The sequence below is a fragment of the Phoxinus phoxinus genome (assembly GCF_949152265.1).
Source record: "Phoxinus phoxinus genome assembly, chromosome: 20".
Taxonomy (NCBI): domain Eukaryota; kingdom Metazoa; phylum Chordata; class Actinopteri; order Cypriniformes; family Leuciscidae; genus Phoxinus; species Phoxinus phoxinus.
In genome coordinates this window covers 15,267,177-15,292,900 of record NC_136895.1, presented here as the reverse complement: position 1 = coordinate 15,292,900, position 25,724 = coordinate 15,267,177, and the positions used below count along the sequence as shown (strand labels likewise).

General features: G+C 41.4%; 2 protein-coding genes across 6 annotated transcripts; both read right to left on the bottom strand.

The window, feature by feature from the left end:
* Positions 1 to 1,185: 1,185 nt before the first annotated feature.
* Positions 1,186 to 16,248, bottom strand: zbtb7a (zinc finger and BTB domain containing 7a). Of its 5 annotated transcripts, none has more exons than XM_079593521.1 (4): positions 16,006 to 16,248; positions 6,190 to 6,726; positions 5,253 to 6,106; positions 1,186 to 3,123 (listed from the first exon to the last, which is right to left on the bottom strand). In XM_079593521.1, exons 1-4 carry the CDS (start codon positions 16,012 to 16,014, stop codon positions 2,676 to 2,678), a joined length of 1,848 nt encoding a protein of 615 aa, XP_079449647.1. In that variant the 5' UTR covers positions 16,015 to 16,248; the 3' UTR covers positions 1,186 to 2,675. The 5 variants fall into 5 exon arrangements, with proteins under 5 accessions (XP_079449647.1, XP_079449648.1, XP_079449650.1 ...); XM_079593522.1 differs by lacking the exon at positions 16,006 to 16,248 and adding an exon at positions 15,232 to 15,402; XM_079593524.1 differs by lacking the exon at positions 16,006 to 16,248 and adding an exon at positions 13,885 to 15,392.
* A 129-nt stretch (positions 16,249 to 16,377) lies between these two features.
* On the bottom strand, positions 16,378 to 24,579 carry map2k2a (mitogen-activated protein kinase kinase 2a). The gene is made up of 11 exons (XM_079592436.1): positions 23,973 to 24,579; positions 23,663 to 23,873; positions 23,414 to 23,560; positions 23,065 to 23,142; positions 21,054 to 21,105; positions 19,970 to 20,094; positions 19,563 to 19,776; positions 19,303 to 19,367; positions 19,116 to 19,177; positions 18,236 to 18,281; positions 16,378 to 17,827 (listed from the first exon to the last, which is right to left on the bottom strand). Exons 1-11 carry the CDS (start codon positions 24,053 to 24,055, stop codon positions 17,717 to 17,719), a joined length of 1,194 nt encoding a protein of 397 aa, XP_079448562.1. The 5' UTR covers positions 24,056 to 24,579; the 3' UTR covers positions 16,378 to 17,716.
* Positions 24,580 to 25,724: the final 1,145 nt, after the last annotated feature.

The window sequence follows — 25,724 nt, the reverse complement described above, 5'->3', positions numbered from 1 at the left end:
GCTGCCACATCTTTACACTCCTCTGTATTAAGACAAAATAGAGAACTTTTTTAATTAACCTCAAGTGCAATTAATCATTATATATATATATATATATATATATATATATATATATATATATATATATATATATATATATATATATATATATATATATACATATCCTTTATTATCCTGTTACTCTTTTCTGTTAACGTCATATCAATCAAAAATTTCAACACATAATCACCCTGTCCTTTCTCTTGAGTGACTGTGCACTTTTTTGGCAGCTTGGAGTCAAGACTTAAAAGCAACACATACATACAAGCCAAAATAATAATAATTACTACTATAATAAAAAATAAAAAAAACAAGTATCCCCACTTGGATGGGCCTTTTTATTTTTTTTAGCACATTTGCTCTTTTGTTTGTAAGTACCCGTTTCTTTTGACTAAAAAGTGCCCTTCTGAGTAACAAAGTGCATTCAAATCTTGCTTCTTTCTTATTAAGGTGCAAAAGGCAGATAAACATGGTACAGCACTGCAGAAGGAATGATGCCACAAAATTATATCCTCTAATTAACACCAGAACAAAACTGTGCATCCATGGCTGTAACCACATCCATTGTGTATACAATGAGACCCACTTGAAAGATATAGCAAGGATCACAAACTGCTTTTAGGATGCATGCTCCTGGAAAGTTTCTTTCAAATCTGCCACTTCATCATCTATAAAAGGCTCCGCCTTAGTCAAGTCTTGCCCTCATACATGCCTTATTTAAACGAGGCCTAACTCAACCAAATAACCCACTCTGCTAGATTTTGGGGGGAGCCCGTCTCAACGTGCCCACAAAGTGCCTGCTGACGCTCTAGGCCCCTCTCAATGAGTCACCCTGCTCTGATGTGGCCATAAGACAGTGCTGCACCCGCTCTCACCAATGCAAGCAAGCACACATTACTTTAAAATAAAGGTCTCAGTTTTAGGACACTTTCTTTCAAAACTTCAGCCAATCACTTGCATTGTGAAAAAGTCTTAATTGCTCTAATTTTTTAACTATATACATAGCATTAATTGATAATGTTTACGTTTCAAATAATAAAAACTGGACCCTCCCTCTTACTCGGCTACAGCTGTGCTCTTATTTGGATTTGGACATTAATTTATTGCTCGCCTTATCGCTCAGGTTGTTTCAGTTTTTTTTTTTTTGTGGTCCCTTGGGCAAATAAATTGAATAAGCACTTTGTATCTCCCTAACCCAAACTGCCTTCTTAAATAGGTATTTCTCTATCTCCGTTGGATATCTTTAGTAAAGCTGTGCAAATGCATAAAAAGGTGCTCGACTATCTCTCCTTCTGTCGCTGAAACAAACAAACAAACAAACAAATAAAAGATTCCCTGCTTAAGTTATCCACTAGCCATTTGCATAACAGTGGTGCCCTCACTCAATTGTTTGCGTACAGTTTCACTCTCTTGCAGAAAGACTCAAAATGAAGCACATTTATCACAATTCATACTTTGGGCAGAAACTTCTGGGTTCCATTAAGTGCAGCTTAGAAAAAAAAAAAATGGGTTTCTCAATTATAATGCTCTACAACATCAAACAGCATATTCCCCCCTGCAAACTTAACGCAGTGAGAAACCTGGAGTGAAGCTTAAGAAAGATGTAACCCTATCTATCTGCAATATACCTCTTGTAAAGGGTCTCATAAGATTTCAACCTAATATATACACACACAGATACAAATGTAAAGTGTCAAGTACCCAAATAGTCAACTCAAAAGGTCAAAAAGAAATCAAATGACAAAATATTAAGACAATCCCAAAAATAAGAAAGAATATAATGCAAGTAAGACTGCCAAAAAGGAAAAGCAGGCCTGTGAGAGGTAAGATTTAACATGATTGTGCCCAGTGGCGATCAGATGAAGGTAGTGCTTTAGAAACACAGGACCTCATCCCTTGACTTACCCTCTCTCTCTGCCAGAAACAAATTAATGAGATCTCCCCATGTGTATTCAACTCAAAAAGGTAACCTGTTAAACCATGAAAAGATAACCTATAAAAAAAAATCATCTTTTATAGAGAAAGTAACACTTTAAATCAAACCCCTGTCCGATTCTTTCTGGAACATTTAGAAAAAAGGTGCTGCATCACAATATTGCATATATTGCAATCTGAGACAATATAATTTTTGTTATAGTGTATGTACATGTTGCTCATTGCATTAGAAAAAGAGATCTGTTGGTTGCCTTGATCACATCTTAGACCATTCATAGCTAACCTGTTGAAGCAGCAGCCAGCCCGGTGTTTGACACCTTACTTTTTAAGACAAGGCCCTGTTGATGCAACCAAGAGATGAGGAACTTGTTAAAACTGCATAGTAGCTTTTTCTCGTACTCACATGGCTATGCCATGATGTTACAAAAACACCAACAAAAAGACCCAGAAAGATGGTGACAGCATGGGTGAGTGATTTGAAGTGCTCTTCGCTCTTCCAACAGACCAGTAACTTGGTGGTTAAGTCTCTATGCGGAATGCAGAAGCTAAAAAAAGGAGGAAAAAGAAACCAGAAGATTAGATTTGTGACACCCTGATTTGTTTTTTGTTTTTTTTAGAGGACCATATAGTTTCAAGTTTCTTAATTTTTGTTTCATTCTTCCTCTCATTTTTGAGTAAAGCCCTCTTTGACAAAGACGGATTCACGTAGTCGCAGAGTCCTTTTGTCCCAAGGTCAAATCTTCACTACCTTCCCCATCGGCAACCGGGCTGTGCGTGTGACTACCGTGATTTTCCTCCATGAGTGATGTTCCTGTGCCCCGGTCCGGATGTCGTCGACCTCTATCGATGTCTGCGTCTGGGCCATGAAGTTCCAAAGGACCATCTAGGAGCTCAGAATCTCGTATGCGTGGCTTGCGGCCTCGACGGGAAGGGATGCCGTTGCAGCCGTCCTTCTTGAGATGACGGTGTAGGTGGTCTGAGCGCACAAAGGTTTTAAAACAGCTGGAGCACTGGTAGGGGCGCAAGCCTGTATGCACACGCATGTGATTCTTCAGGTCGTAGTTGTGGGCAAAGGCGGCGCCACACTGAGTACACAGGTAAGGCTTCTCTCCTGTATGCTTGCGCATGTGAACCTTTAGCTTGTCCTGCCTGTAAAAGACCATACAAAAACTACAAATGAGCCACTACCCATGGGTTTGTGTGAATTAAGCAAATTAACAATGACAGACTCAACAGCAATTTAAGGTTAGAAAATTAAAACAATAGCATGACAATACGCTTTAATGCCTTTAATGTCCTCAAAATGCCCACTCACACATGACTTGATATCCCAGAAAAACCATTGATGATATTGAGGTGAGTCACTAACTCCAACTTGATGACAAGACACACCGGTAAGGTTAGCCACATAGATCATTAGAAAAAGCAATTAGGCACACATATATTACAAACTACATAAAAGTAAACATCTAAGGAGGTAAATGTATACATATGTGTGTTCTTGCAACACCAAAGACAACATATATCCTCAAAAAGAGTCTGACCTCCTTATCTTCATTTTCAAGAGTAAAGTCAAGTTTATTTATCATTCTTTTGTGCTGAAGGCACCCAAGGTCATATGAGGAAAAGAGCCATAAAGCTCACAGCTTTATCGCCATAATTTCTTTTTAGGCCAATGAGGCACTGAAGGGCTCAATGTTCAGTTTAGAGTCATAGCGGGCCCTGGGTTTCCCAAAAGAGTGAATGTGTTAAAGAGCACAATTGCTTGTCTTACAAGCTAAATCTGAAATCTTCAAAGGCAGCTGAGTTCAGCTGAGGAGAGGTTTTAGTTAGGAAAAAAACAACGTTAGACTGAAAAGGTGTGCTGGGTTGAGAAACAGGTTTGGAAGAATGTGGTTCAACCTTTAATGTCTTTCCTCAAGTGTCCTCCAACTATTTAAAAGCACAATAAAAACTATATAAAATATATTATTGTTGGAATGTTTTATATTTTTTAAATATTAATCCAAGCAAAACTTTTTCATCTTGGTCATCTCCTTCAAGCATTTCTGACACCCCACCCAAAGCAAACTGGTCCGAATGGCTAAAGAGTAGGTTCTTTTCAACAAGAGACAGCATACTGTCAAAGTATATAGTTTTGCACCAATAAGAAAGCTATAGTGTGGTGTCAAATACAAAGCCTTCTGTTGTAAGACTCTGCTCTCAGCTTACCCCTCTCTGTCCCTTCCCCTAAGCTTGTGACCAGGGCAGAGTACAGCTAAACAAACTAGGGTGGTTGACCCGTCCAGAACATTGGAGGCTTACCGAACACACAAACGCGCTCACGCTCTTCCATGGACAGACACACACCAGAATATGTAAACACAGATATGTGCACACACTGATTGCTGCTTGTGTATTTAGACGTTTTAATGCATCTGGAGATTCTCCCACTCATAATTTCTCACCTTTCTTTCACTTTTCTCATACATTCTCCATAATGTGGGTAATATACATGCTTGTGAGGAAACACGTTCACACACATACACACAGTGTAACAGAGTGGGGCACAGACAGATTAATTATTTAGAAGTTAGGATTGATTTATTGCAGTGTGAGTGAAGTGCACTCTTAACCCTGATAAAACGGGATTAAGATTACAGTACCCCTTCCCAATAGGTCGAGTATTTAAAGGTGGCAAACTTAGATCCATCGCTACGCAAATAGGGTACTGGATATTTTTGGTGCAGTGTCTCTTTCCAATGCGTGTCTTCTGATTAATTCATTAAGGTGATGGTTTCATGGAAGAGGTGATGCCCTTAAGTGCAGGGTAAGCCATGCTAGCAGCTTTCTAAATGAGATTCAGTCTTGTAGCACACTATATTTTTCATCAGCCATTTTTCTGAAAGAGGGGCTGTATATGCCAGGGGCAATAATCAACATAACACCCAGGGTTACAAGTTCAGCTGACTCACTGGCGTAGATAGACCGTGCTGTAATCCCTTTCAATATCGGCATGGAGAGTTTTATAACGGCCTCATCCCTGATAACAGTAGACAAGGTTGTGCTACCACAACCCATTTTTATTGGACCCCCTTGTTAAAATTCCAGGACTTTGTCATGCAACCTTTTCTGTCAACATAAAACACAACTTTATGGCTGACTGTGTTAGTGCACTGAATACCTTACCATTTAAATTTGATAGCACACAATATGCTAGAGTATGTAAAAATACAAACCAAGCTCAATTTTGCATAAGATAAAAAACAAAAGTGACTCAAATAGCAAAAATGTCATACCTGGTAAATCGCACTTTGCAGATGGCGCATTCATAGGGTTTTTCTCCTGTGTGTGTACGAATGTGGCGTGGAAGCTTGCCTGCACCTTGGATGACCTTGGAACAGATGGGGCACTTCTGGAAGGCTTTAGAGCGCATCTTCCTTTCACCGCTGTTACCCCCTCCAGTCGCTTGGTTTCCACCTCCGTTGCCCCTCACTGACCACAGTGGTAGCAGACTTGGAGACATGGAGGGAGTGGTGGCCTCCTCGTGTGGTGCACTATTAAAGTACTTCAAGTAAAATTCCACGTCTTGCTCTTCGCCCTCAGGCCCATCCTCCTCACCCCCACCACCTGTCGAGGCCTGTTCCCTTTTATGCTCCAAGGAGTCCATCATCTGTTGTAGCAAAGCACTAGCAGGGCCTTGTTCATGTTCCCGCTCACCGGTCACCTCCACCTCCCTCTCTGATTTAAGCTCTGCCTGATGGAGGTAGTAATGTCCATTCTGAGTGGGAGCATAAAAGGGTATCAGAGCCTCTGCACCTTTCCCTCGAGCCAGAGCTGAAGATACATCCTGGCACTCCTCATCCATGTTATCATCTTCAGGGTCACGAGTCGGCTGTGATAGGGCCTGGGCCAGTGGGGAGTAGTAGTCAGCAAGGCCGATGGGCGTGCCATTGCTGTCAGCGCCATTGCGTTGGCTAAAGTGCAGGTGTGCAGGAAGGTCCCTGAGCTCTGGCGTGCTGCAGCTGCTACCCCAATGCGCCCCCCTCTGGAAGAACTCCAAGTACTCACGGGCACGCAGCCGGATGCCCTGCTCTTTTCCATTCTTTCCTTGCTCCTCTTCTTCCTCTTCTTCATCTTGTTCACTGCCCGCCTGCAAAAAGAAATGGAACTACATCATCATACTGCTCCAAAACATTAATCAGTCGAGTTGTAAAAAAAAAACAGGTCACCCACCGGCGGGGAGAGCACTTTGGTGTCCAGCAGGTGTGTGCAGACATCTTGGACGGGTGAGATCTCCAGCACACGGGCAGCGCTTAGGATGTCAACCACACTGTTGCGGCTGACTGTGAGTGTGGCTGTGTATGCAAAGTCCAAGAGGGCGGCCAGCGCCTCAGGCCGCACAAAGTCCAGCGCATAGACTTTCTGGCGGTCAGCAGCCAGGCCAGAGGTGAAAAGCTTATGAAAGTAGGTACTGCAGGAGGCCAACACGGAGCGGTGGGCAGGGAATTCTCTCTCTTGGGCAACTAGCAGTACATCACACAGCAGCCCACTTAGCCGTTGCCGGTTGAGACTGCCCAGCAGGTCAGCACTGTGCTCGGGGAAGGGGATGCCCACTGGTCCTTCCTCTACCTCACCTGCACCCCCACAGGCCCTCCCCTCACGTCTTCCCCGCCCACCTGCTCCCGACGACATTTTCCACCAGCCTGCCGCCGAGCCGCCAATCGCAGCCGCCACCCGTCCGTCCGTCCTGCCGTCTGTCCGTCTGCCTGTCTGTAAGAAACCGTAACAGTTAATCATAAAGTGACAAAGTGACTGGCAGATATTAAAACAATTGTTATTATTACTAAATTAAGGCAATTTATCAAGTATTTTACATAAAACCACAACAGAGTGGGGAAAACATTTTAAACGTATTTTCAAACACTCCAAATCATTTTCACCAATGACCTGAAAAGATTACTAAAAAAACAAAATAGTTTTGGAAGTTCAAGCTGAACAACTCATGCTGCAGCTTAAGACACTAACACTGTGTTTGGACCATACTTATGCTGTTCCTTCTCTCTGCGCTCTATTAACATCCAGGGTAGGATTTCCAAGCCTTGTATGCAAATGAAGCAGAGAGGCTAATAGATAGTGGCCAAATGGTTGCTACTATACAAAAGACCACTGGTCAAGAATATCCAAACCACAAATGGAAGCCTCAAGATATAAAAGGATATTCTGTCAACAAACCATGACTGTAAATACACTATGTGCTGGTTGAAAGACTTTTAAAAGTCCAGGGAGAATTGGTGCAGTTTTTTATGAGAAGGTATTGGTTTTGCATATGATAATGAATATATATTTATACTGAACTTATAGTTCAGTTCCGCTTCTCAGTTTCTTTTTCACTATTATAAACATTTGCCTAACTTTATTTATTTGCCGTGTAATTATGGTGCAAAAATGTCGCTTAAAAATAGTCTTTATAACAGGGGTGGACAAAGTACACAACTTCCTTACTTGAGTAAAAGTACAGATACTACTGGTCAAATATTACTCCGTTACAAGTAAAAGTTGTAAAGACAGATTTTTACTTGAGTAAAAGTACAGAAGTACTCATTTATAAAAGTACTTAAGTATAAAAGTAAATGTCAATTCATTGTTTTATTATTGTTGCATTGTTGCATGTAATAACCAATTTACAGTACCTTATGCCTCTGAATCTCTGCATGCCTTCCCTCAAATCAATATCACATTTATCTCTATAACACAGTTCCAGTCGTGGGATTGAATAAGTCACTCAATAACGTCCACAATGGTTTCGGACACCCAAATGGCTGTTCCCAGTTTTTTGGCTTTTAGTATGAATATGTTAGCCTTACTGTCATCTATAAGCTAGTGTGCTCCAAAACAATGACAAAATTTGCATTTAGAAGACCAAACCCAACGTTGAAAATTAAAATCATGTTGATGTCAGAATCCAATGTCAGATTGACATTAATCTCCAACGTTGGACAGACGTTGTATTGTGGTTGAAAATCGGTTGACGTCAGAAACCAACATCAGTCGAGTCCTGACGTCAACCAGACTTTCATCACCAAAATCATCCCTGACGTTACTACTCTCTACTCAAGGACCTTGACAGAAATGTAGTGGAGTAAAAAGTACGATATTTGTCTTTCAAATGTAGTGAAGTTAAAGTAAAAGTTTCCAGAAAAAATAATACTCAAGTAAAGTACAGATACTCAAAATGTGTACTTAAGTACAGTACTCAAGTAAATGTACTTTGTTACTGTCCACCTCTCTTATGATGTTGTCAATAAGCTTCTGTTTGACTTCAACTTGTGGCAGTTGAGAATTTACCATGTCTTAAAATGCATTCTGAGCCTTCTAGTTAACAGCAATCAGTTCAGGGTGTTAACTGAATTCAAATGTAGCAGCATGTCAGAGGGTGGCAAGCCTGCTGTCATAATGGCAGTGGGAAAAGAGAATCTGTACCGTGCTGCTTTGCTGGGGGAGTGCATATCACATAGTATAGTGCACCATGTGCACTGAATTGCGTGTCAGTTGGCTTCTGGGGAAGGGGGTGGGGGCAGGGGTTTGCCAGCTAAAGGCTTGAGTGGAAAAAAACCCAGTAGAGGAGGAAGAGTAGGAGGACACACGCAGGGCTGCAAGGGAACAGTATTAAATAGGGAGGTTGTCAATCCGGTCTGAGCCGGTTACCCCACCCTGCACTGTGTGCCAAGTTTCAGGAAAGGCCTGTCCCCTTGATCACGTGTGGGGGGAGATTAAAATGATCGACCGCAGTACAGGCGAGGGTAGAGGGAGGGGGGCTCTGAAAGGCAACCTTCCTTGATTTGTCCATTGGAAAACACACGCTCACACGTGAAAGCCAAACAGCCTAACTACCCCCCGCCCCTCCATCTGCCAAAGTGACCCAGCAGGGGGTGAGGCCACTGAGGATTATACCCAATAAGAGCAATGTATTCAAATGACATTCCTTCAGATCAAGCCCCTTGGTATGTATGCAAGACCTGCTCAACCTGGCTGCTTGCTCTCTCTCACGCTCTCACAAAACTGCCTTCCTCCACACCTAGAGATCTGGCACTAAGTCAGGTCATTATTGGTATAACACTAGAGGTAGTGGGAAGGTAAAACTCAGCAGCAAATCCAACCCCCACTACTTGTCTTACTTGCGTTATTACTGTGGGTGACATTCAGGCTCACCTTATGTGCACCGTTTTTACATGCTATCTGACTCTAGCACAAACAGTAAAAAAGTTGAATATGATGAAATTGGCATAATCTAGGGCACATATGCACTACACATTTCTATATAGCACACTTCAGTAAAGCCATTCCAATAATAGTCCCCCACTGGACCATGTCTTGACTTGTTAAAGTTTGATGGTAATGCCCATAAGCCAATGGTTTAAGCCATTTTCTCACTGTCTCTCCCTTTACTTTTTAGCAAAATTATGGGCATCTGTAGGGGAAACTTTGACAACTTCTACCCACTTGACTTAACAAGTGCATTCTATCTCATCGTTTTATTGCAGATAATTTGAATAAGTCAAGGTAGAGGACAGGCTGGTGGTTGGGTTTGACAATAAGTGTTTCCAAGTATGGCACAGGTTCCACATGAATAGAGGTAAATTGTCAATTTAAAAATAGTGCTTATCTAAAAGGGATAGTTCAGCCAAAAATTTAAATTCGTCATCATTTATCCACACCTTATGTTGTTCCGTACTAACTTTTCAACTGTTTTTGCCCACACCATGAATTTCAATAGGGTGTGATGTTGTTTTGGATCCAATTGACATTCATTGTAAAGATGAGAAAAAAAGTTTTTGTGTTTAAGGTATTGTGTCCCACAGAAAAAAATCCTACAGGTTTGGAACATTTGAGTAAATAACAGAATGTTTCAATTCTGGTCTCCTTAAACACTAAAATAAACAATAAACAAATCAGACAAATTTAACTCAATTCACGAGGAACCTGTGCCATACCTAGAAAAACCCTTCAAATCAGAAAAAAACATGAATTTCAGAGAAATATGGCAAGAGCTGTTCTGCTGACATAAGGGAGTACTTAGAAGGGAGACTCAAAAGTCATCTCTCTGTACTTCAGCTTGTGGGTGATACAATAAACTAGTTGAACAGCATCCCTGTCCCTGAATAAACCCATGGCAAAGCTGAAAGAAAGAGGAAACAGTGCAAACAAACCTGATCCTGACACCTTCTCAGGGCTCCCAACATTCTTAATAACTTATTCATGGATATGGGTGACAGGGGCCATGCAACGGCCCCAACGTCTCATTTCCAGACCTCTTCTGCCGGCCGCACGCACAGGCCTCAACTACTTTGCAAGTCAAACCACAAGTTACTGCGAATACTCATCCCAACTCAGCCCCCACCCTCTCCTAACAGCCCCTCCCAGCCAATGTGAAGAGACGCTTTCGAAAATAGATTTCAGAGACTGTCAAACTGTATTAACGAGTATCTGTATCATTTTTATACTGGGCAAGTGTAAACAAAACCAGATTAGAAATTCTTATTTATCTTTAGATAGGCTTGAAAAGTACATCATAGTTGCACTTTTTGTATCATACTTCAATATAACCGTTGAGCAGAAATAGTCCAGCATTATGTTACCAGTTGGAAATAACACCTCCAACACAGTAAAATCTTTTACAAGAACCAGGTAACTACCGTCAATCAAATTGAGTCATGGTTATTTAATGTGTTTGGTGATTAAGTTCTTAGAATGCAGCTGCTGCTCTCCTCAACTAACTCTAAAACAAAGCTAATCCAGCGAAGGACAGCAAACGGCAAATCTACTTACTCATTATATGAACCGAAAACTGACACCTCAGAATGAAACATCTTAGGCAAGCACATGCCACGCATTCCAGGAAAACACATTGACTTATGACATGAACCAAAACAAGCAGTATGGTTTCAAAAAACACTTCAGTCTCTTTCTATTAACTTTCTCTCTTCGTCAATATAGCCTCACACCTTTAAATGTGTATTTCATGAGAGCTTGGGAATCCTTGGAAAGGATCAGTTAATTAGGATTAATGACAAACATGAGTTATGTACACAGGGCATCCCTGCGACATGAATGTAAACTTAGTATGTGTGTGGAAGCAAATGGGTGTGTGAGATTAGCTCCTCCTGCCTCTTAAGGGAGGGAAGGGGAGTCACTAGACTAGGTTGACAGGGTTCAAGGTCAAGGCAGAGAGGATATTACCGGATAATCGTAAACAGTATGGAGAGGGGCTGACTTGTTCCAAGAAGAACAGGATTTTGAGCAAGGCCCTGCAAATGAGTCACTCCTGCCAGCATTGGTTAGGGAAGCATGATTGGTCGCAAAAAGAGCAAGGAGGAAGTGGTCGAACAACTGATAAAACTAGTGCTGTCGTGCTGGGTCGTTTCACTGGAGATATGTCAGTAAGCTGCCAAAAAATCCAGAATTGTATGCACAATGCCCCCCAAAAGGTACTGGGTTAGACTGATTGAAGCACGTGCACACAAACTTTTGAGCTAGCGCAACTCTTGATTTTACTAGCCGCTGAGTCGCTGGAAACCTTTATAGACACTAAATTACCTCCCTCTTTTCAAAACCTATAACGAGATCAATAAAAGTTTTGGTGCGGGCAAACTATGTTTTTTTTATAGTGTGAAATGAAAGGTCTTAGTTGTAGACGTATATCAAATAGAATGAGAGCACAAAGCAAAAGGTAGAGCAGATATGGCAAGAGACCCAACGTTGAATGCAACAATGTGCCTACAATCTTTCTAGACCAGCAGCAGCTTTGTTAGAAGATGAAGCCCATGTGTGAAAATGCCACGACGCCCCCTCATAGTTTGACCAAACTTTTCCAGGCCTAACTCCCTGCATCTGTCTCTGAGCTGCCCACAACTCCGGAGTCTTTTTGGGCAATCTGTGGCTGGGCCAGGAAACAAGGAAAGAGCATGCAAACCAACACGTGAAACAGAAACTAAATTGACTAATGGCGGCAGCACTACTCCAGCCCTTCCAGTGCCCTTGCGCTGAGGCCACAGCTCGTGTCTCAAGCTCTCTGCTGCTGCGGCAGCCTGGCCGGTTGGGCGGAAGAAGACTTCCTGCGTGACTCTGGTGATGGTGTAACAGAACCCGCTCTGTTATCAGATGACCAGCTCTCCCAGACACTGCACTGCACACTCCACCACCAGTCTACCACAGCTTCCACTTCCCTCTTCTGCCTCTGCTGAGAAGGCAAAAAGAAATGACAACCCACCCAGGATTTCTTTTTCAGCTCTACATCACAGCATATCTCTGAACAATACCACTAAGGTAAGTATGTCAAGGACTCCTCCATCTGCTGGAGGTCGAGCTCCACAATAGAGAATGGGGGCGAGAGCATAAACTTACAGCAATTGGATTCTACTTTACTGTCAAGAAAACCAAGAAGGCCTCACTCATTGTGTCGACAGACTCTCAGCAGATAAGGACAAGTGGAAGAAGGCCCTTTAAAGAGCGCAATGAGAGAATAATGAGATGAGCTCTCTGATTACCGATAGTAATGCTAGCTTGCATCAGCCCATCTCCCAGCATCAGGCTTTAATTCGATCACTTCAAAAATGCTTTACAAATGTACACTGTCCCCCAGACGTAATAAAAACCTTATCCAGAAAGCCAATTCAAAGTGTCTTCAAAATGCTAAAGGATTACTTCAGCATGAACTATACTTTTAGGTCAAACAGTAGCGGCTGGTAACTTCTACCGCCTTTCAGCCCTCAGTCCTGCACTGCTCAAGGACACAAAAACAGATGCTTTATGTCCTCACAACAGACCATGATTTCACTTAACTTTTCTAGAGGATTGTGTAAGTAAAACTAAGGATTGTGCAAATAAAATTTGTATTTCATAAGCATTCAAAAGCTAGTCAAATGTTTCACACAAGCAAGTGCATAAAAACTTAACCGATTCACATTTGATGAGAGTCTAGCAATTGAAACTTTAAATGCACACAAGAGCAAACAAAACTAATACTTAAATCAGTTATTTAAAAAAACTGAACTTCCACATATATTAAAAGACATACTGAAATGAACACAGCAACACATTAAGTTAAAACAAAAGAGAAATACTGCATAATGTGTGTTGCATGCAGTTCACGCATGCCTTACCTGTCATAAATGCTGACCTGAAACGACCCTGGTAATTTAACTATATGCAGTGCTAACTGGATTATGGTGGGTAAGAATCCCTTTGCCTCTTAAACAAGCAAAAGACAATAAAGAACGGCCTCACCCCTGTGAGACAAGGAGCCTTGTCTGTGCATTATTCAGGCACTGGGCGTCATCTGTGAATAAAAATACCCCTTGTGTCCTCCCTGTACCCGCACTAGTGAAAACGAGTTGAGCAAGTATGGGATGGAAATGATCTGCATACATCTTTGAATAAAAAGAGAGTGAAAGAGACTGCAGCTTCCTGCAACGCCTTTGAGTCCAGGATAAACATGCAGTCTATTGAATGGACAAGTCATGAGACCCTGCTAAAGACCCTTACCAAGGGAGTAGATGTTGATGTGCATTATGGCACAGTTATAAAAAGAATAATGGGGCAGAGAAGCCTACAAGGGATCTGCCAAGAGGAGAGAAAAAACTTTACAAGGTTCTTAGAGATATCATTGAGCAGGATGTCTTTGATGTGAATTTAAGTTTATTTAAAATAGTTTCACAATCCACCAGAGATGCCATTGTCAAACCCACAGTCATCAACCATTTGTGATCAAAACGTAAATAAAACCAATTTGCATCTGCTAGAAAGCATTTTCTTTATTAAATTACAATTTGTAACAGTCAGATAGAAAAAACAACAATTAAAACAAAGACAGTTCAGTCAGAAAGAACTTGGAAAGTGAAACTTGCTGCACAGAAGCTTACCAAGTCATACCTTAACACAGAAGGCCTCCGTTTTTCATCTCTATGCCATCTGCAAGTGGGTCAAGCGCTCTGAACTTAATCAAGCCAAGTCCCTCTCTTTCCCCTTTTAAGATTCCATTATTTCTCTTCTAGCTTGCCTTTCCCATCTCAGACACCAGAGAGAGTGAGAGTGCATTTGGAGCTCTTACCGGCCGGCAGGAATTGTTTCCCTGTGGGTCAGCTCCGTCTCCCTCTGCCTGCCTGCCTGCCTCTGTGCCTGGGCAGGGCTCTGCTCTGGAGAAACTGCAGACAGGAAACTTCCGAGTGGCCCTAGTTACATAGGCAAGCCCTTGCCTGATCCCACACAGTCAGACACCTACTAACTCCCCCACTCTATTTTCAGCCCGCTGCTCTAGCTTCACTTCCCCCTCTGTGATTGGCTTGCCTGCTTCTCAATCACCACACCTCCCCACTAGGATAGGCTACTGGCTGTTCCCTTTCCTGTATGGCCAAAGGCAAGGCACTCTGGGAAGCACAGTCCTTAAGTATGACTTCACCTGCTTCTAGGCCAGTGCTACGAACTACAAGTCCCAAACAGTCTGCTCTTGCCACCCCCACATCTCAGAGCTTGCTTCAACGTAAGCATTCAGAGCTGAATTATACACTACCGTGTGTTGCTAGCAGGATGCCAGGTATTAAAAGTACAGACCAGCCAACAAGCAGTGCCAAGCTCTGTACGTATTAAAAAAGACAAAGGGATCCAGACACAACTCAGTGGAACTTCAACAGAATAAACTGATAGTCACACTACACCATGCAAAATATTTAGCATTCTTAACCCAGTGGAGACTTTTTTAAACCTAAAATATTTTATCACAGCTACAACCAGTGCAAACCGAATTCAAGGCTGAAATATCAATTCCAAAGGTGTATGCACAAGTTATCAGAATTTGTTTCTGAATGAATGACGAGGATAATAAAAAAAATTGGACCCTAGTGCGTAATACCGTACCTTGTCCTATGGAATTATTTTTGGTTCCTTCCTACAACCTTCTCTGCTCGTCTAATCTCCGAAAAACACACCCCTTAAGTGCTGCCTCAAACAACAACAAAAAAAGTTAACAACTGTGAGAATAGAAAAAAAGTTTATTAAAGCAACACCAGTGAACTGAAGGTGTACTAAAGCAGTTATTTTGAAGACCAAAGAAAAAGGATAAATAATTCCTCACTGGCACAGCAGCCCCCTCCTACCCCCCACACACATTATCTCTCTCCTCTCGGTCCCCCTCCCTCATTCCTTCCTCCTCAGCCTTGCTCTCTTCGGTCGATAGGCCCTGGGCAGACGACACGGGGGACAAGCAGGGGGAAACGAGCTCACCTGTGATGGCCGTGGCGGTGCTTGTTATGGGTTAGCTCTTTCCTCCTCTGTGGAGCTCTCTCTCTCTTAGCTGTCCCTGCCGTTTAAAGCTCTGTATGCGCTAACCAAGCACCAGCAGATCAACTCAATTCCCTTCCTGGTTTCTGGAGGGCAAAAAGGTCCCTCCCTTTCTCTCTCTCTCGCTCTCCCTCTCTCTTAAAGAAACAGCATTCCCCCATGCTGCTCTCCTCTGCTGCTCTCTGGGGAATACAGTAAAGGCTGTTATCATGCCATAGTGGCCACTATCACTCATGACATTAACACAACGATAGAGCTCACAAGGATGTCACTGGTAAAACCGGCCTGTATTTGTACAAAGTTGTTTGCTGGGGTGTTGCACATGTACTTTGGATGAGTGTGCGCGCCAAAATAATGAGAGTTAACCGTCCTTTTTTCTCCCCTGTGTGTGTGAATGCAGTCGCACCCACCCATCCCGTTGCCTGAGGTCATAGAGTCCCACCCCAGAACAAGCCATGGCACATTCCAGGACACTCAGGGTCTGCCAGCAGTTCCCCCCCGCAAAAACATATACACACACCCTCCACTGTTTCAAACTAATACAGCTCACAGAATGTACCTACTCTCAAAGGGGTCGTCGGATAGAAGTGACACTTCTCTGCTACACCTTTTTGACACCTCTTCTCCCATTATATTTAACAACCGAACTTTTCAATTTAAACCGTAATTTAAAAAAGTAATCGAACACCTAAACGCGTACTATGATTACATACTTACCAAATTCATGCTGAGAGAAGCGATAAGTGCAGTCGACCAGCGGGACAGACATGGATTATCCTCCACCACTTAGAGACTCGTTCGCTGGTTTACCTGCTGCTGGACTGAGTTACTCAAAACCAGGAGGAGTAGTATATGACCTCTCTGAGAGTGACTGTACAATTGAGGACTCTCCCGTAAAAAAGGGAGTGAACGCAGAAGAGTGTAATTGTGTATGACACCGAGTTGCTTAAATGCTGGAGTATTAAGTAGGAGACGAGCATGATGAACTAACACACACCAACCATAGAGGGCAGTGTAATAGGGACACTTAAAACTTGATTCAATGTTAAAAAGAAACAGCGAAGAAGACTGACAACAACTACAGCAGGATAATCATTCACAAATAAGTTTTATTTATATTAGAACTGTATTCAACACTTTCCAAATGGTAATAAAATGACTTATATACTCTTCTTTAAACTAGTCAAAAAAAATATTTTTAAGACTGAAATCAGTACCGTTTGTACTGTACATATATTTTTATACACGCAAGTGTGGTGGTGCATTCACTTGGTCTGAGCTAAATGCCAGTGTGTGAATAATAGTTTCAATGTTACTGAAAAGTACTAGAGAGAGAAAAACAGAAACACAAAGCTATTTAGAGCAAGTGGGCTTTAGCCACACTTCACAATGCCCATCTGTAACACCCGTGTATTTATAAGACCTACTAATACGGCAATATCTGCTGAGGTTCATTTGATCTGCATAGCACTGTACATGGGGGCCTGAGACTTTACTTTCCACTTTATATACCACTGAAGAACAGACTATGAGTGTACCTGTTGTGGTCTTAGTTGGAGTAGGGCTCATGGAAAATCATTGTAAAGTTAGGTGCAACCCTAGTTGTACTCAAAACTTGAAATCAAAAGAAAGAAATTTTAGGTTTTATATATAAAAAAAATTGAAGCATAAGTTATAAACAATACATCTTCCCAAATATACCCTTCTGAAGATAATTTGAAGTTAAAAATAAAGCAAGATTTTAGAAAACCGTTCAAGCAGTGGTGACAAACAAGACTTAAACTTACTGTAGAAAGACATGATGAAACTTTTAAGGGCCAATGTTGAGCAGATTAAAAAGTGCTGCCTGCAATGCACAAGATAAACACCTGTACAAATGCGCTTGGGCATCTTGCATTTTTAATAATCACCTTTGTAATAAACCAACCTGTATGTTCCACAGTAGCCCTATTTTCTTTCTTTAGATGCAAACAGCAGTTGATTCATAATTTATTTTTTGCCATTGAACCATGCTATCAATTTTAACAGTGTAACACAAACTGTTAATGAATATCACTTGAGCAACAAAATAATATAATGACTTAATAAACAGTCCATGAAAAGAAAAAACAAAACTAATGAAATTGCTGTTGATTTTTTTACCATTTTGGAAACATTCCTGAATAATCTGGTCGTTAAAAACACAGCCACTCTACTTAAGTGACTCTAATCTCCATATTCATTCACATGACTAAGTGTTCCAACACCAGAGGCTCTTAAAAAACAATGTCCCCAGAACACACTGCAGTGGAAGGGAAGAGCAAGCAGAGAAAGAGTGCACAAAATAGTGTGTCGGATGCTTACAAGCATACAGGCCTGTGAGGGCAGAGAGGAAAGAAGTAAAGCGGAAGATGAGGATGGCATGGGTGCCTACGCTGTGAGCCAGCGTTCATTCAGCGCTATGAGTAGGTGTGCTGGGCTGGTGAAGGCCCATGGTTTTACACATCCATCCAGCAAAATCCACCTCCTCAACCTCGGCCCGCTTGATGAACGTGTGGCCCTGCAATTGAACATCACATGATCAATTACACATGAGCAGTTTCTGGGGCCAAGCATTTTATTTTTAATAGTTCCTGCCTCAGTATACTTCTACAAGTACTGTTTCTGAAATGCAGTATTTGGCAAAACATCATGATATTGATGTTACGAGTACCAACAGGCAATACGGTAATGAGTGGGAGGGGGGAAAATTTCAAATTCAAGTCGTAACTAGTGCTAATCGCCAACATGGCCAAAAATGTACAAACACGCATTACTGGATATGTGTGCGGACACTCCAAAGAGCTCTCAAGTCCTTCTCAAACCATGTTATTGCACTTTACAGATGATAAAAACAAAAATTTCTATTTAATATACTTCTGAATCTCTGTCTTAATTTTACGGTTACCATATAGGCAAATGTACGTACCATTAGCATCTTGAGGTCAGCTCTGTCAGCAGGGTTCTTAATGAGGCTGTGAAACACACACAAAAACAAATAAATAAGACAAACTAAAAATCCCAAATCAACAAAACATTAGATCAGAAATCTGTAGAGAGGTGTTAGGGTTTTTAAGTGAAAAACAAGTCTCCTCTTGTTTGTGTCTTTTTGCCTTTCTTTGATAGGACAGCAAGTAGTTTTACAATTACTATTTCTAATCCACAGATTTTTTTTTGCATTTTTCATGATACCATCTTAACCTGCCTGTGAGAGTAATCTAATTTTTGAAGGACTAAATAGCCAACTGGTAAATTTCTGTCAGATAAATGTGTGCACGTGCTTGACGAAGCTAAGGTAAAATTACATTATCTAGATATGTTTGTCCGACTTTGCAAAAACTAAATGATTTCAGATACAATTTCAGTCAGACTAAAGTGTTTGCATGACATGAGGAAAAATCATTGCTTCAGTCCAACTGAACTTTTAAAGTAAATGCAGTTATTAAAGATTGACAAGAAATTAGTTGGTGAAGGTGTGGGATTGGGAACAATGCAGTCCAGGTTCAAACTTGCATTGTACAATGGCAGGGGTTCCCAATCCTGCTCCTGGAGGTCCACTACCCTGCAGAGTTTATCTCCAATCCTAATTAAACACACCTAAACCAGCTAATGAATGTCTTCAGAATTACTAGAAGGTTCCAGGCAAGTGTGTTAGGGAAGGTTGGAGCTAAACTCTGCAGAAAATTGGACAGGCCTGTACTACGGCCCTTTTAATGTTTTGTAACCGTGCCATAGTTTAGATGCCACTGTTCAACAATGACGACAAATTAGTCTTTGCGGGTTTGTACGATAAAACAACAGGAGCTCACCATTTTGTCACAAACTCCTCAAAGTCCATGGTGAAGACGCCATGGGGCAGCTTGGGTGGTGGCTGCAGATGAGGAGACAGGTGGGGAGCAGAAAATTGGTGATATTGAAGTGAAACTGCTACATAAAAATACTATAAAAGGCACAAATAAGCACAAAGTAAGTTGCATGCTAAGCAAATCCTCTGACCTCATTGACAATGTAGTCCAGTAGCTCAAATATAGCCATGGCTGGCCTGCTGTCCAATCCGTGTCCTGGGGGAAAACAATTTGCAAGGCTTGACTAAAACACGTATATTACGCAGACTATGGCAACCCAAATATTTCATGCTAGGTGACTAAAAGATTTCTTTAATTATCCAATGGATAGTAAATTGTATCTGATAGTATGGATCCACCTCACTTTACTAAATTTTCAAAAATGTTCTGAGAAATTAAAAACAGTCTTACCGCTAACCGGTCGTCCTGGAGGCCTGGGTCTCGGGGACATGCTGTGGCCTTCTGCCCCACCTGCGTCCAGCACTGGCCGGCCAAATATGGCCTCCAGTTCCTTGGCATCGGGAGGGGGGATGGGGTAGCGTCCAATAGCCAGCTCAACCAACGATAGGCCCATGCTCCACACGTCTGACTGAACCGAATAGTGCGTGCCCTGGAGTCTCTCCGGCTGTCAAGGCAGAGAGCAAAGCAAGTCAAGGCTCTACTAGGGTGGGGCACCACACCCTGCAGGTGGCCAGGAGGAGTGGGCTAAAAACTGGCAGCGACTTCCTCCTCTCCACATGGAAGAATCCTGGGCACCAGCTCAGGGCTTGGAACGAGAAGGGCTGGGGGTTGGGGAGGGAAGAGGGAGGGTGACTCACCGACATGTACGACCGTGTTCCAACGAAGGAGTTGGCCATGGAGTCGATGAGCTGGCCACTCACGCCAAAGTCACACAGTTTGATCTCACCGCGCGAGTTCACCAGGATGTTGGAGGGCTTAACGTCTGTAGGGACCAGAGAGAGAGAGAGACCAAGTAAGATGGAGGGCTGGGGTCCAAATCCCAGCGGCACCACCTGGCTTTTCATCCCCGTTCAAACACCCTTTCTCCAGCACGCCCAGCAAAAACATTTTGCAAGATGCTCAGCATACTGCAAAGCAAACTCTGACAACAGTCACAGCAGAAAGGACAGGCATGCAAGCCACTTCTACCTCCCTCCTCTTAAACACAGGGCAAGAGGAGCAAATAACAGTGTGGACATGCAACGACTCCGCACATGACGGGCCCTCCTTCAGCCCTAACACCCACTAGGAGTGGAAAGAGGGGTGAGAGGGGGAGAGGAAAAAGAAGGGAGGGGGGTGCAGGGTGCGGCTGCCATGTAATCACATCCGAGAGGGTGTAATTACCGGCTGGGCTCCGCGACAGCTCCTTGCAAGCAGGCAAGCGCTCCCTGCCACAACAGCACAACTATAGGCCTGACCCTCCGTCTAACCCTTCAAACCCAGTGTGGCTCCTCCAATCCCTCATCCAACCTGATAGAGAAACTAATACTTTGCATCTTCAGACATAGTAATATTTTTCAAATGTTGGTTGCGCCACACTTGGAGACACTGAATATATTTCTACGCTAACTGGTGATCTACTTGGAATAAAATGTGCCTATGTAGTGATAAAAAAAAAAAAAATTATTGTAGAAGACTGACATATAGCTCATAAAAAGGAATTTTATAAACTTTAGCAATAACTTTGCTTTGATTAATCTCAGGTTAGCAGTTGGGTGAAGGTCTCTGGTTAGAGTTTTAGTAAATACCTTTGAAAAAGTGAGGCCTAATCTCTCTCTAGAATAATAATTTTAAGCTTCTTATGCAATTTCAATAGCTGCATTAGGGGGCTACTTCCTGCCGCCATCCAGCACGTGTACGCACATGTACTTTTTCTAAGATATTATTAAGGAATGCGTGTACCTCTGTGCATTATTTGGTGCTTCTCCCGAAGATATGCCAGACCTCTGAGTACCTGTGGATTGAGAGTTAAAGATAACATCAATGGGGTTTCTCTCTCAACGGTCAATGTGCTATCCAGCTTCCTGAATTTACAGAACGTGTTACATAGTCTAGTCTTTACAAAACAACTTCTGCTTTGTGATTACCGAAAGCTGAGATGCGTTCGCTCACACGTGCAATAAACAGTATGGACACACATAAATAGATCTCTACACCTTTGTTTGGTCTTCAAGCTAAAGTGTTTGTTTTTTGTCATGATCAAATGTGAAACAGAAGTTTAACCCTATTCATTTGGATGAAACAAAAGCTAAATGTGTGTTGAAAAATGTGCGTGCTTTGCTGACTCTGACTTGAAAGGGAGTTTGCAAATCCGTGGGTGTGGTCACAGCTTTATTATATTGCGGTTCGGTGCGTAATAGTGCCAGACATGTTACGATGGAGGTTGTGTACCAATTTTTGGATTCTGCTTTTAGACTATAACAAGAAGAGCAGGTTGCCCTCTGCACTTCTCAGTTCAGGGATTCTTACAGCCGTTTCACAACAACTATCATTTTACATGTGTATTGCCTATATACATACTGCAATTACTTTACATATGCAAATATTAAAAACAGTTACCATAAAAAAAAGATAAATTGCCGATATTATCTTATTATTTTCACATTATAGCAGATAACCAATAAATGACAGGTATTAAAATACAATACTATGCATCTAAATAAGCTATAAGATTTCACACCAAAAAAAAAAGATTCTACCAATTGTAAACTATATAGCCAAACAGGGCACAGAGCTATTGTAGTTTCAAACAAATTAAACCCTACAGACTATGCATAATAACAAGAACATTGCTCAGCAGATTTGATCTGAACAGCAACCGTATCTGTAATTTTTTAATTAAAAGTGACAAATTTGGGGAACATATTTAATGATAAAACATATACCTAAAAACACACTATAAAAGCTGGCTAAAAAAGTCTGCGTTTAGTCGACTAATCACACGTGTATATTAATAAGTATAACAATGAACCTTTAATTCCCTATAATACATAGCCTAATCAGCGAATGCATAAAGCTTGCCACAGCACACTGGCAAAAGTAATGATTATGAATGTGTCGTGAAACAGCAAGGAGACAGTCTAAACATTTTAATAAATTAATTGATAATGTTTTCTGTGTTTTTTGGCTGCAGAGATTACAAAATCTGACAATATTTGTTTTCCACTTTAATTGGTTGACAATTCAAGCTTTCTATAGATATATTTATCATGTCTGTGTTAGCCAAGTATCCTATACGCTGAGTTTCGGTTAATGTATGTGACACGCTGCTGTTCAGGGAGACCAAGACAGGAGAAAGATCATCCTGTTTGTTTTCTTTATTTCGTAAAAGCACAACTTTTGGTTGTTATTGTGTGTACAGAAATAAAAGACACTTTGCTATTACTCTAAACTCTATTTTAAGTTTATGCTGTTATCAGGAAAAAAATGCAAGTAATCGCTCCGTTACCTTCATGTCATGCAGAAAGCATGCTATAGTTTAGCTTCCACGCGCCACACAAACACTTGGATATGCGCCTAATAATACCGTACATTTATTTAGGTTAAATGTTAGAGCAAGCGGCCATGTAAAGTTACTATTTACATGTTTCGAATGATAAGCCATATTTGAAGTTGATGGATGATAGGTGAACGTTTGGATTCCCTGCCAGACATATTGTAATCACCACAAGCCCCCTCTCACGGACTGCGTGACTTTAACACTTCCTGTGGAGTTTTTTTTTTTCGGCGACTAACCGACTAATAAAATCTTGCTCGACTATGCCTCTTCTAGTCAACTATTAGGGGGGCAGCACTTAAAATTGTTTTAATAAACTAGTCAACTTCAATAACTAACTAGTAGTCATTGTTGTATTTGTATGGTTGATTTGTAATCAGCATTATCTGGAAGACAGAGGTGGGCAGTAATACTTACAGCTATGCTAACTTTGCCCAAAATTTCTTCAGGGATTCTTCTGGCTTCCTTCAGTACTTGATCCAAAGAACCACCATCCTGCAGAAAAATACATGTCAGTGAGCTTTAACACTTTTGCTATAAACTCTTGCTATAAACCAGTGGATCTCAAACCTTGGGACCCCCCACCACTGCACATTTTCTCCATCATCTAGCACACCTGATTCAACTCATTAATAGAGAGACTGCAAACCATGAATTTGGTGTCTGATGAAGGAGACATCCAAAATGTGCAATGGTGGGGGATCCCCAGGACAGGATTGAGAAGCACTGCTATAGGCTAAACCATAAACAACAACACTGGCCCCACCATGTGCTCCATGCAGATGCTGATTTCTCCATCACTGTAGAAGGCGCCGTAAAACCCTACAATGTACGGTGAGTTACACTCATGTAGAACTTGCAGCTCTCGTATAATCTGGTTCCTGATGGCTGGTTTGATTTCCAAATGAATAAGCTGAGGAAAAATACATAAGGTTTAGGCTTTTGACCATTAAATGCCGTGAGCATGCATTAAATGCTAGCAGCAGCAGGTGCATAAAGTCTGTAGATGGCTTACCTTCCTGGCCATGACCAGTCTTGAGGGTTTGTGACGGACTTTGTGAACCACTCCACCATTACCTGCGCCAAGTTCGCATATGGGTTCAAAATCTTCATCTTTGAGCTCGCCCACCTGGGCTTTCTGGGTGAGGAAAGCTTCGAGACGCTTCCTCTGCTGTTCATCCAAATCCAACTCCCCTAACTTCCTCTGTAAGGCCTCAAGGTTGGCCCTAAAAACAGAAAATCAAGACCAGGTGAGACATACTGAAGCAAGCAGGAAGGGAAACCAAACAAGTGTCAGACATAGCAGATTATATAACGTTACTTACTCTGCCGCTGCATCTATGTTGGTTGACTGTCCTTCTCCTGTGGGGGTTATAATCAAGGGGACCGGTCTTCTTTTTGGTGCCATAGTTGTCTGAGTAGAGAACAAGTTTGTTTCTGCTTAACTTACATCAAATCCTTCAAATTGCTACACAAACCCTGGCAGTCGCTATAGAAGTTTCAGAGATTCGTAAGACCCTATTTCAACACCCTGCCATGCCTCCAGAAGCTGTGCCAAGTAATATGAAGGTGACAAGTAAAAGAGCGACTTCCATAGGCGCAAAAGTACACGAAATGCAGTTTATTTTAGCGAGTGCATCGCTGGAATGTCTCTTCGATACGGCCTCAGACTCGCGAGCGCTCCCACAGACAGAAGGCGGCAAAAGACAAGTCAGGCCTGTCGTTCACAATCACAGGAACCACCGCGAAATGCTGTCCGAAATTGTTTTGATGGAGGACCCGCGAAAACACAAGTTGAAATTTCCCCCAAGAAAAAAAAAGGAGGAGGAGAAGGGGGGATAAAGTCCGACCAGGAAACCGCTATCCAACCAAGAGGAAGCGCTTCGTTCATAAGCTCTCGCGAGAAACTGTCGTCAGAACTTGACTTATCTCGAGCTTTGACAGAAGGAGTGATTATATGAGTAAGAACGACATCTAGTGGTGAACTGAAGAACTGTAACATTATAAGGGGTACAAAAAAATATTTATTTTTCAGTTACCGCCATTTTTTTTACAGTCTATGGTTACCGCCAAAAACATAAGGTGAAACACTACACGCAAAAACACTACATGTTTTTTCACCCATCGGTCAATTCTGAGATTTGGGGCTTTTTATCTTTTCATAATGTGCTTTTTCAGACCAGTGGAAATAAAAAAAATACAAAATACACTTTTAAGTGTCTAGTATAGCACTTCTATTTGCATCTGTAGATTTCAATTACAGTAGGCTACATATCTTGAACAGCAGTTTCCTGAAAATGAGTATTTATCCTACTCGTCAGAAAACCTTTACTCTTTTATTCCTATTTATATTTTGATTCTTTTTACAGAGGTATTACTTTGGTCATATAATTTGCCTAATTTTATTCCTAAAAAAAATCTGGCTGTTGACAGTATTTTCTGATTTATTTATGGAGTGATGAAAAAAAAGATAGCCTATCTAAAATCACCTCTGAACAACCTTTGAGTCTGTACAAAATTTTTTTTAAACAAGCAAGTAAGTTTCTTAAATATTTTTAATTTGTCACATTTATTGCAGTATTAAATTTATGAAAACCTGTTTTTACATTTCTTTAATTCTTCAAAAATAATTTTAGCAACTTTCAACTTTTTTATAACTTATGCAAGATTCAAATAATGTTAACATAATTTAAGTTGAAATTACTTAAACATCCAAGTTGATTGTACTAATTTAAGGCAGCCCCTTTTTTTTTTTTACAGTAGCCTACTTTTCATTTTATGCACTCTGAGCTTGGTCTGTAAACCCTGTTGAAACCAATTGACAATAACTTGACAACATACCATAATTACTACAGTAAAATATATTAATATGGAATAGGCGGCATAAAAATTATTTTCAATCTTTCAGTGTTTCGTGCCATGCAAGTAGACTAATGTGATATCAAACTCATCAAACCAACTGTTATTCTGGAAGAAACTATATTATTGTGCTTTTTACTGAATAGTTAAATATATTCTTTAAGCAATCAATGGAGTTAAATCCAAGATTTAAAATCACTGGAAAGACAAAATCTAGA